The sequence below is a fragment of the Tenrec ecaudatus genome, chromosome 9 (assembly GCF_050624435.1).
Source record: "Tenrec ecaudatus isolate mTenEca1 chromosome 9, mTenEca1.hap1, whole genome shotgun sequence".
Lineage (NCBI taxonomy): Eukaryota > Metazoa > Chordata > Mammalia > Afrosoricida > Tenrecidae > Tenrec > Tenrec ecaudatus.
Window position 1 is genome coordinate 116,452,321 of NC_134538.1, and position 12,583 is coordinate 116,464,903.

A 12,583-nucleotide genomic window follows, 5' to 3' on the forward strand; every position below is an offset into this window, starting at 1 on the left:
CTGTCAAATCGCTTCCCCGAGATCTGCAGGCAGGCAGTGGATTCTGCGCCCGGGAGAAGGGCTGTGGGCACGCGGCCTGTGCGCAAAAATAGCCCCTGGGCACAGCGAGCCGAGGCGGGGCCGTCGCCGACTTTGGAGTTCCTTTCCGCCGTGGAAGGAGGGCCGTCTCCGCCCGACGCCCAGCGCCCCGCAGCCCCCCTGCCCCCTCCCTCCGACCGGCTCCCCGGGAGCAGCCCGAGCCTCCCTTTCCACGCGTCTCTCCGACCGCCCCCACCCCTCCTCAGCGCCCTCCCCCGCCCCGCCCCCCATTCCTGCCCCCACCCCTTTCCCCAGCGCCCTCCCCCTCCCCGCCCCCGCCCCCGCCCCCGCCCGCGCCTTGGAAACCCAGGCAATAAATCAGGGAGGAAACTGAGCGCGGGCTACCGACCAACCGACCAAGCGGGAGCGCCCGAGCGCCGGCGGGCTCGCCCAGGTCTCTGAGCAAAGTCGCCCTTGATGGCGGCGGAGGCCAGGCGGCCGCGGCGCCCAGCGAGCGACGCGCGCTAGAGGGCTCGCCCGCCGCCGCCCCTCGCCGCGCCCGGCTCCTTTCGCCGCTGCCCGCGCACGGCGCCCGGCGCCCGCACCCACGCCCGCGGCGTCCCTTCCCCGGGCCGGCACGCGAGCGGGACCGCTCCCCGCTCGCGAAGATGGCTGCGCGCCGGCTGCTGGCCTTGACTCTGACACTTTGCCAGTCTTGGCTGCTCGGCCCCTCGTCGGGGGAGCCGTTCCCGCCGGCCGTCACGTAAGTCGGCGGGCCGGGCCGGGGCGGAGGAGGAGCGGGAGGAGCGCACGGGGTCCCTCCGCCGTGGGGAGCGGGCGGGCGGCGGGCGCGGACCCCGGGAGGCCGAGCGCTGCCCGCCGCCGGATCGCGCTCGCGGTCGGCGCCTCCGGCTCGTCGGCGGGACCCGGCAGTCCCGGGAGCGCCCGCGGCGGGGACTCGCGGCGCCGCTGCCCGTCTTCCGAAGGGCATTGGCGACTCGGCAGCCTCGCACGGCCCGAGCGGAAAAGTTTCCGGCCGTGCACGCTCTCCCGCAGCCGGGTGCGATAGAAAGTTGTGTTTTTCAGAGGCCATTTACCAAGAGGCCTGTCACCGCCGCCAGGACGTGTCCCCGCCCAGGGTCGCAGGATGCTGCGAATTGCATTGACGGCGAAACTCGCTTCCATCCCCAGTTGCCGGGTGCACTTGGCCGCCCCTCTAATCGGACGCGTGCCGGGTCCACGCCGCCAGCGCTGCCCACCCGAGGCTGGCAGGGAGGCTCGAGCCGCCGCGATCCCCGGCCCTTCTGCGAAACCTCCCGGTGCGGGCAGAGAGGTGGTCCCTGTCTTAGAATGCATCAAACCTGTGCGTGCAGGCTGAGACGGGGCGCTCCCAGAATCGGCTGCAATTTTCTTTCCCTCTTAAGATTTCTAAAATAACTTACACCATAAACCCCAGCAAAACTCCTTCCCGTTCTGGAAACAGGTTCTTGAAAGGTAGCGGGGTCATACGGTAGCAAGGGAAGGGAAAATAACTTCCTTTAGCTGGAGGAAGAATCCAAGTCATATACATAAATTTATATGTATTTGTAAAATGCGCTGAATAGCTTATCAGGTATTCTGGGAAGGCATTCATTTCGGTTCTTGAAGCTACTCTAAAGATCTAAGACTAGGAAATCTTAAGTGGATGACTCACTTGAATGCATTTTACATAGCAAAACAAAGCCCAAGGTAGCCTTCCCGATATTTATACTGTTGGGAATTATTTGCTGCCCTTTGTTGCCAGAGTGCTAGTTTCTGGTGGACCTTAGAAGTGAATCTCGACCAGTTGGAAGCCTGCAGCTATTATTTAAAGATTCAGCCTAAAATATTTATTACAGTAGGTGCCGGCGGCAGAATCTGGAGGAGGCATTTTCTTAACTGGAGAAGGGGAGTGTCAGGTTTTTTTGTCCTTGGTTTCACAGTAATGCTTCTCTTTATGTAATCTTCCATAAAAATGACTGCAGAGCCTCTTGGTGGTGGTGTTATGAAGCAAAAGGGTAGATGCCATCTGTGGATCTTCTTTTAATTGGCAGCATAGTATTGTCAAATATGTAAAAGAATTAGAATGATCCTAAAGATGCTTCAACATTATTCACTCTTATGAAAAACGATCGCACTTTATTTCATAGTTAGCCGTTTCCTAGTTTGGCCTATGAAAGAAGAACTCCGGTGACTCACGTGGATTTTGGTTACATAAAGAAGAGATTCTTTAAAAAAAGAGTCATGTCCTAAACGTATTCATTTTGCTCGTTTTTAAAGTCTTGTTCTTAACTGACGGTTGATCAGTGTGTCTATCATTTGGGGGAAATGCAGCTTCCTACCCTTGGGGATGACCATGACCTTTCAGAACAGAACCAAATACAGTTTTCTATATCATAACACAATATAGTAAAATATTAATGTGAAAATCCTTATCATTTTCATGGTGACAAATTCACTAAGGACAAGAAACAAATAATTAATGAGCTAAAACAGGAATCAAGATACCACATTTTCTTTCCTTGGAAAGATAATTTTATTTTTAACCATATAAATTTAAGATATTTTAATATTATCTAAACAATAATTATTCTATGAAAAAAATTCTTAGTGAAAGATTTTGCAGAATTAACTTTGTCTTATAGGTAATAATAATATTTTTGGAAAAAGCTTCTGCATATCTAAGTATTTATTTGAAAAGTTAATAAAACCTTTCCTTGAGGAAAAGAAAAATGCTAGTTGACATTTTAAGTTAGTTTCTGAAAAACTTTTTGATATAAAAACGCAGATTACTTTAATCAAGATGTGCCATTTGCTTCTCAGAAAATCATTTAATAATATCACAATCAATCCTATAGCCTTGAGACTTTTTTAAGTTTATAAAAACAATACACACAATGTAGCAGTCACTAAAGGCAATATGTAAGTACATAGACATATATGTGTATACATGTGTACACATACATATAGATGCGTGCACATTTACTCATGATACACTTGGTACTACAGTTGTGAATACACACTTAATACACACATACACATTTCTCTAGATATCATTACTCTCGCTTTTTTTTCACAATTTTGTTTACCGAGAAAAAATAATAGTATGTTTTATCATCACAAGAGGAAGAGTATGTCATCAATACACTCCATGATTGATGATGCACTAACGAGTGGGACTTGATTTAGAATTGTACGCCAGTATTTTCTTCTAATAGAAGATACATACGATAATATGAGGGATTTATATGTTATTAAGATAACATACAAATAGTATGTAATTGTAGATACCTTCTTGAATTTTCTCCTTTCTACTTTAAAACATTTAATATCTGAATTGAAATAGTAATTGAACCTTTTCCAGGATTCAAAGAATAGTTAAATTGTTCACATTGGCATCTAATTCTGCTATAAATATTTTCTTCTCAATCAAAAGGCATTATGACATAGCTATTTCGCTTGCTTAGGTCTTTCTTGTGGAAATGTTTGCTCCATTGTGGTGTAAAATATAAATGTAACACATGGTACCTATAACCTAATGTGCATTTGTGGGTGTAAATGAGAAATACATCATTTGCATGTTATAGTGTGAACATATTATGTTCATAGTTTAAAGCAGAGTTTTAAAAAAGAGAAGCTTTTCCTTATAAGTTATGTATTTGTTAAAATATTTCTATTTTAAAATTCAAGGTAACATATTTGGTAACCAGTAGGATGGTAACTAGCAACAACAACAGCAAAAATTATAATACTAATTTAACTTTCTCTTCTTTTATTTTAGAATCTATTTTAAAATCCTGGTTTCAAAGCATTGCATTTATAACTATCGTTCATCTATAGCTCTAGCTCATTGCCATATCAGTTGCCAATCATTGCCATATCATTGCCAATCATTGCCATATCATTGCCAATTAGCCAAGAAGAATTGGCTGAGAATATTGCTATATGGGGATTTTAAATACAAAATGTGTTGCTTTGAACATATAACTAAGTATATTACAAAAAACAAGGATAATAGTTCTTAAGGAATAGTACTCTGGGAGCTTTAAATTCGTTTATAAATCAGTTTTCCCTCCTTGTTAGACCAGCTTGTCTTTCAGAGATATGGGAAAGTCTAGGGATTGCAGGGGAATGGATATATTCTCAGGGTTTGAAGTGAGCATGATTCCCCTCATATCTGGTCAGCAGTTTCTGTTTCTATTGTGCCTACTCAAAGAAATGTGCTTTATGACAAATGAGATATGATATTAAAAAGAAAAGAACAAAATATTAACCTTAATAAATCCCTTTCTCATATCTTCCATTTTGTTCCAATCAGTTTAGCCACATGCCAATATTTATTATTCCACAGGTATATGTTTAGAACATGCAACAGTAGATACATGTTTCTTATAAGTAATTCAATATTCAATCCATTAATGCTTATTCTTAAGTATATATGTAGCTATTGCAATTGAGATTTGAGTGAGCATTTGGCAGACTGAAATGTATATAATCTGAACCCATTTTGGAAAGATACAACAAGCTATATTGACTATGGTTTATGAAAGGAATTACAATATTCCTTTATTATCAGTGTTTTCCACAGCTTCCACTAATTATGCTTTAATTTAATAAATAAGTATAAACCCAGAAACTAAAGTGGATGGTTCATTTTGAAAATAGAAACAATGAAAAAATATTACTAGTCCTTTTTCCCCTCAAATAAATGTGTCTGCATAGACTCATATATTTTAGTTCCAACACTAATTAAAAGACCATAGTAATCATCCTTTTAGGGACATGAACAATAGGTGTAAATTATGTATTTTATTCAAATTTAGTTTTTACTTTTAAGAAGCATGTATTTATTGACAACTGTACCCAGTTAGGCATTGTAAAAGCTAAAATTTCATGCTCATTCAAAAACCTATTTTCTTTCATTTCTGTATTCTCTACAGTATTATTATGTGATATTAAACATGGGAAGGTTTATGTTCTGCTAACTTTTCAATCCTGATGCAAATTTTCAAGAAGTACCAGGTTTTTCTGAATTCATGTTATTGTCTCGTAAGTCTATTTAAATGATATATGACCTTAAAATGGAATTTTAAAATGGGCACAATGAAATATGCTTTTAAGTAAATGGTCTAACATGTTGATCTTTAACATTTTCATTCATAGATGTAAATAATTTAATACTCATCTTCTTAAATAGTAATGTGATTAAGAACAAAATCTAAGTTTGATTGTGCTTCTCCACATTTTATTGCTGATGAAGTAATGACCTGCCTTTATTTGTAATAAAAGAGCTGTCTGCGGTAGCATTTCAGAAAGCAGCTAAGCTACCTAACCATGGGGAACTTGGTGCTAACGTAGCCTCTTCACATTTACATAGCCTTCTAGCCTGCATCACGTACTCTGTGTACCAAACAAATCCTTCTTTTCAAGGATTATCTATGAATGGAAACACAATTGGACAAACCAACCAACCCATTGTCGGAAAGTCTATTCCAACTCAGAGCTAACCTGTAGGACAGAGGAGCCCTGCCCCGTAGGTTTCCAAGGTTCTCAATCTTGAAGCAAAACAGACTCCTGGGGTGTCTGGTGGAATCTACCTACTGACCTGTGGATAGCAGCTCCGTGCTGAACCATTGTCCCATGAGGGTATTTTACTTTGAGCAACATCCCACTGTTTCCAAGCTTTCCATATGGTAGTTTTTCCTGACAAATGGAACTGTGCCGTGATGGCCAATGATGAATTATATTTTTTTGCACACGAACCAAACTTTGTTATTTTATGTGTATTAAACTATGAAAATGTTTGCATCATATTGTTGGCAGAATTGAAGGACAAGACTAATGATTTAAATATTGAGATAAAACTAGTAGTACTTATGAAAAATATTGTATTAATTACCATCTTGAAATTTAAAGTGATTCTTACTTGATTGTATTTGAGTTGATTCAAACTAATAACAACCCAATAGGACAGGGTAAAACTGCCCCTGCTGAGTCTTCGAGGTGGTAACCCATGGAGTGGCTGGTGGTTTTGAACTGCTGACCTTTTGGTTCGCAGCCCAACTCGTAACTACTATACCTCCAGGGCGTCCTTTTCAAATGATTAACATTGCAAAATTAGATAATTTTGGCCTGGTTAATATTATTATGGTAATAGTAAATAGTGTCATAAGCATGTATAATAATTCATATATGCACACACATCACGTGTTTTCTAAACTTCTTCAAATTAGAACTTCAAACTCAGGAAAAACTCATTAACAAGTAAACATACTTTATTACTTCTGTCATTCCATCCTGGTGCTTAAGGATTATATCTAAATTATTTAAAAATTATTTAAGAAGAATTTTTCAGGAGGATCATATGGAATACTCTGTACAAAAGCCACCTGAAAATACTGTAGTCTAATGAACGCCAAGTTCATTGACAAGGGTGGTGAAGTTGACCTTGGTGGGCCACTCAAACTCAAGAACCAAACTCTCAGCCGTCGGGTAAATATAACTAATAATTACCCTGTAGGACAAGGTAGAACTGCTCATTAGGTCTCCAAGACTTTCTCTCCTGAAGTCCAAAAGAGAAGTGTCATTAGCATAATTTATTAGTAACAAAAGAAGTAAAATTTTAAGGAGAGTTTTGCCATCTTTTAAGCAAACAAGTGTGTAGTAGAAATTGGTATCTTGGAATGCTGTGCACATATTAAAGTTCCTGTTTATTTAGCAATTCAATTTTTCACATTTAGATACACTTTGAAATCTGTCATTGTTAAACACATTTGGCAGAATGACATAATGTCTTGGGCACAAAGAAGCATATGTTTTAAAATTTAATTTGTTAAAATATGTATTTAAATTTTTCCTTTTATTTTGCATATTTTTTTAATATTCCAGTATGTGGAAATGAACTACAATTAGCAATAAAAGAAATAGGTTAGCTGTGACTTCTCAAAATTTTTCCATTTATTTATATTGATGCAAAAAACATTATGAATATTGTTATGAAAAATATGTGGCTCTAACAAATGTACACTTTTCCAATAAATCTCAATGAATCAGAATCATATTGTTATATATGAAACAATATTTTGAGTTCTTTTTGAATATGAATGTGGAATATTTCTGGCTAAATGTTATTTTAACATTTACTTCTGTTTTTTTTTTAAACCCATGTGCTCCTACTGGGTTAAAAAATTAAGATACATTATGTACTTTATTTCATGAGTGGAAATCCCATGTAAGCCAGAACTGATGACAGTGGAAAGTAATGATCTTGGCCATTTTAAATACTTAAGATTTGGGGAGAGTCTTAATGTGTATTTAAAGTTTCTACCCTCTTCTCAAGTAATTTAAAAATTATTATGGTAGTCTAAGAAAAGTAATTCTGATATTCTTTAATTACATAATTTAGTCTTAGTTTCTACCATGTACACACACGCACACACACACACACACACACACAATTGCCGCTCATGGGAAATATTCATTCTTGTGTATAACATCTAATCAAATGGGGATTCTTTTGGATTGTTTGTCTTCCCCAGCTCCCCCAGTGATCTGTGAAAGTCTGCCATTTCAGATCTGACTTACCTGACTTGTCATTCAGCGTTTCTAAGATCTGGTCTGCTCACCAAACATTTTCCATGTAAGGAGATTGTTACGGGATCTTGGCACACAGACAAGTCTGTGATGTATAACCAACTAATAGATATAAAACCACTGCCACCTAACATTTCACTTAAAATAAATGTTTCTTTTGAGATCTGTTCACACGTAGGAATATTTAGGGGAAAGAGGAGGAAGGGTAGTACAATTGTGTGTGTCTACAGTGTGTACGGTCAGACTAGGAAGAGATGGTTAAACATGAATGGTGTCTTGTTCTGAGGGCTGCAGGAACACTGGCTCCATATAATAGACGGGTTGGGGGCAGCGGCACCATCTCTTGTTCGAACAAGGGAATCAGGTGCATTACAGTGAAAATGCTGTGAGGAACAATGCGTGCATGAGGGCGGCCACCCAGGGAGCCCTCAGATTAAAGAGGTATTACCTTGTGTTAAGGATGTTACAGGTGGCACTTGGTATTTTCTTTTATTTCCTTATTTTCCATGTCATCTGGTTACACTGAAAATGCTTTCTATGGGATAGAAGGCACACCTTTGATTACTATATTTTCAAATACGGAAATCCACTAGGGAACAAAGACAATGAAAGTGTCTAGATTGGAAAAAAATAAAAGGAGACATTTAAAAGTTAAACAATGAAATCCTGGCGAAATGCTTCATTGCATGAGAAATATTGGTGTAACCTTTCATTAAAAGAATAAGTGCTTATAGCCAAGAAAAGAGATCCATTAGAGAGCATGAGACATAAAGTAACTTTCATGAAGGTAGGCTTCAAAGTAGTGCACTTAAAATTATTTAGACCTCCAGATAAATAGTGATACATTTTAAAAGGATGCTTTAAGTTACAGTTTCCTTTTAAATGTCTCCTACTTAAAGTATTTTATCATCAAATATAAGTTCATGTAACAATTATTCCATTTATCCTATGCACTGAGAATACAAATTGAGTGAGAGTTTTCTAGGAAAACGTTTGCAACACTATGTTTATTATGAAGCAGTGGGATCCCAAAAGCATGTTACAAGATAAAAAACACATAGCATATTGAAGAAAAATGTGCTCTTTTGTGTTAGGCCTACGGCTCGTGGATGGATAGAGATGCTGGCTTACGAGGAGAGTGGTGGTTTAGAACTGGCGACCTATTGGTTAGTCCAACTCCAGGTTGAAAGATTCTCGCATCAGGGCTATACTTCTGGACCTGAGAGAGCAGGACTTCACAGTACATGGGCTTATGTGACACTGCTGCTCCAAATAGCAAAACAGATTTGGCCTTCATGTGGTGGTGCTGCTGAGATCTTTGCGCAGGTGGGGCGGAGAGCGGGGAGAAAGGCAGTGCGTTGTGTGTCAGAACGCAGAGCAGGCAGGAAACGATTGCAGACGTTTCTACCGTAGGTCATGCCCGAGATCTCAAAAAGGATAATGGCAGTGGAGGTGTGAAACAAACACAGAAAGAAGCAAGCTGAGCGGTCTTTGTGGGCTGTTGGATCTGGGGAACGGGCAGCGTTGAGTTGGAGATGACTCGATAGATCTGACTGATGAACCACGTTACGTTAAACTGGGATTGTCAGGTTGGTGGACGGGGACGGGCCGTCATTTTCAGTGCTCAGCCTCTCTGCGGATGTTTATTAGAATAGTGGAAACCTGGGCCCCGAGGCATGGGGGGCAAATTCAGGCTTTGTACCCAGAGCAGGGTTCATCAAGGTATTTAACATGTACTTACAGAGCTAGACCATGATAGGCAGTGTCAATTTCAAAAGGAGACAACTCAACCAAGACGAGCCCTATGCAGAAAACATTAGGCTGTTAACGATACATTTAAGAGTCTTTCAGGAGAGTGCCGGGCACAGAAACCTGATGTCTGCGGCTTGAGTGCTTGGTTGGCAAGGATACCGTGCAGAAGCACAGATGCTTTTTATTTTCTCAAGGAATTTGGAAACAGCTTGAAAGGAACAACTAGAGAGTATATTCAGAAGAAAGCAGGTCAAATGATTTTTCTAGTTTTTTTAAGAATGGGGGTTATGTTAGGCCATTTGAGATTGTAAGTAGTTTGGATAGTCTTAAACCAAATAAAGACATGTTTCTAAATGGTAGAGGAGCTGAATGATCGGTCCTGGGGATTTTATGGTCCAAGGATGTGCCAATAATGGCAGAGAGTGATGGGATTGCATCCAGGTGCTCTCTCTCTCTCTCTCTCTCTCTCTCTCTCTCTCTCTCTCTCTCTCTCTCTCTCTCGACTGCTTTTATTTGATTCCTAGTGTTCATGGTGCTTATTGATAACCATGGTCCTTTGAAGCCAACTTTAAGCCTTACAGTATAGTTTTAGTCCCCAAACAGGCTCCTAAAGAAGATAAGTAGATCAAACATGGGCCAAGTAGCTTATCTATAACCCAATTACACTGTTACCAGGAAATGGGATTTGTAAGAGAAATTTTGCCTGAGCTTGAGTCAGTTATTTCCATTTGGCCCAATCTCATTAGAAAGTATTACATTTGCAAAGGGTCAGCAGTTAATACTCTGACCATGGGAAGAAGCAATTCTGAGAAAAAAAGAATTCACAGTCGGTGGAGCAGTTCGTACAGACAACTAACTAACTAAATGTTACCAGAGGGGAGATTTGAGCATATCAGAGGATGAAAACGAAATGGGGAAGAGATGAAAGGGAGATGAGAGAGATGATGATTGATGGATGGTTATTTTGACAGTGGCAAGTAAGGAGGGATCAAGACTATAAACAATGTCTTACAAAGTAACCTTTGAAATATGAAACAGCCTTGAGAATTAAAGCAGATGGTTGGAATCTACAATAGATTTTCCCTCAACATACTGGAGATGATTTTGGATGAATGTTACAAATCACAAACTACATGCTCAGGAAGGGCTGACATGATTCAGAAATAAAATGTTCGTACTAGTAATATTCAAATTTTGAGATGTAAGATCGAGACATTTTCTCTACTTAGTCGTAACAAGATTCCTCGGGAGGAAGACGGGGATCTCTACTCGGGTAAAGAGTTCATTTCAGAAACCACAGGGGCCAGTCCTGCTGTGCCCTCTATGGTCACTGTGAGTTGGAACCGCCTCGACGGCAGTAACAAGACTAGCCCATCACCATGTGGGTGTTCTCTACAGACACAAAAGTACCTGGTTCACTTTTCTTCCTTTTTGTGTTACTGCCTTCTGACGAGAGATTGGTACTCTTGAGGATCCTTGTCATTTTGCAGGAATGCTATTAGATGTAATGAATCTATGTGCATGTGTTATGGTGATGTCAATGAAGAGGAAACAAATGAACAAATTGATAATTTTGTCATCATTTTTCAACTTTATGGCAGATCATGCTGGTTTATCACCTCACTCTGTTTGCTTTCCTTCTCGTGAGCTACCCCATACTCAATAAACTTGGTAAGACAACAAACCACTGGCCATGTGTCCCTGGGCAACCTTGGAAGTGGCGTCTCAGGCCATCCGAAGGCTTGGCTGCCAGCTGCCGTCACAGCAGTTCTCAGAGTTTGTAAGATGACCAAGTGAATGGTCAGGATCACCAATGTCAGTGGGTGCAAAACTTAGCCTTGATCCACTGGTCCCAGTGCATCGTGGAGTAACCAGTCTTGTTTTCTGTAACAAGAGTTGAGGACAGTCAGGGTGAGCCATGCTTTCTTATATGACTGCCGCCTCACTGTTGTTTCCCCTCTTGCATGGGCTTTTACTCTTTGCTTTTTGCTACTTTTGAAAATATTACCTTGAGTGTGTCTGGGTGCTACCAGTCACTGACGACTACAATGAGATGGACTTGTGGCTGCAAAGGTGAGCACCAATATGCCGACAATTATGAGGCTGACACAGGACCAGGAAGTGTTTGTCCTGTTGTACAGACCAACAACAACGACGGCCACTCTTGAATGATTATAATACTGTTCTCGGAGATTTTGGAACTTGTTAGATAGGCCAAGACCTGGCTATTAGTGGCTCCATGTTGGAATTCATTACTTGACTGCTAAGTGAAAAGTTGACTGCTTGAGCCCAGAAGCCACTTGTAGGGAGGAAGCCATGGCAGTCTGTTTCCATAAAGATGTCATGCCTTTTGTGAAACCTCAGGGGAAGTTCTGTTGCAGGGTCACTAGGCGGTGGATTCAAAGATGGTATTATATTTTATAGGTAAGTGTCCAATTAGTCTTCCAAAAGAAGTATTATTATTATCATCATTATTCCTGTTTTAGAAAACATAGAACATAGAGTACATGACTTGCCCCATATTTTCTTAGTCGCTGAAAAATAAGTCCAGCCAGCTTGGTTTTAGGGCTGTGTATGTCGCTGCCCTGTTACGGCTGAAGCTCTTAGATCTGGCACCCGTTATCTTCATCTGTTGCATTTTGTGAATGGTTATTCATTCTGGCAGTAGAACTACTGCCTTCTTTTATTGAGTTGATTCCCTCTAGGACGAGTGGAACTGCTCTGTAGGGTTTCTGCAGACCAAGTGTCACGTTGTTTACACGCTGCAGTGGCTGATGGATCTGAACCGCGGATGTTTTTCTGAGCAGGCCAACATTGAACCCATTGTGCAGAAGAGAGAGGAGAAAACCGAGTCAATGTACAGCAGAGTAGAATGAACTTGTTCATTTTCTTCATTTCATCTGTAGAGGCATACAGAGTACAATTCTAATCTGAAACACACCGTCACAATAGTTTGGAATTAATTCGGTGACAACTGTGTGTGTCTGTGTAAAACACTGACAATAATAATCTCTCCTTCATTCCCGCGTTACTCTGAAGATCAAATGCATAATGGGGGACTTTGAAAGGGTATTTAAAGACCTGCCTTTGTTTACAAAGATTTTTCCCCCCTTCTAACTTTAGGAGTTATGAACTGGTGACCAGATTTTGGTGAACTAGAATTCTGTGCTAAGAGAGCATTTGGGCCATGAGAAAAAAGCAA

The 12,583-nt window shown here is 41.0% G+C and overlaps 1 protein-coding gene across 2 annotated transcripts in view; it reads left to right on the top strand.

The window, feature by feature from the left end:
- Window positions 1-381: 381 nt before the first annotated feature.
- CACNA2D1 (calcium voltage-gated channel auxiliary subunit alpha2delta 1) overlaps window positions 382-12,583 on the top strand; it is a 496,866-nt gene continuing 484,664 nt past the window's right edge. For both annotated transcript variants that reach the window (XM_075558477.1, XM_075558479.1), the window contains exon 1: window positions 382-781. In XM_075558477.1, the coding sequence (XP_075414592.1) occupies window positions 687-781 (95 nt within the window). In that variant the 5' untranslated portion in view covers window positions 382-686. The remainder of the gene's footprint in view (window positions 782-12,583) is intronic.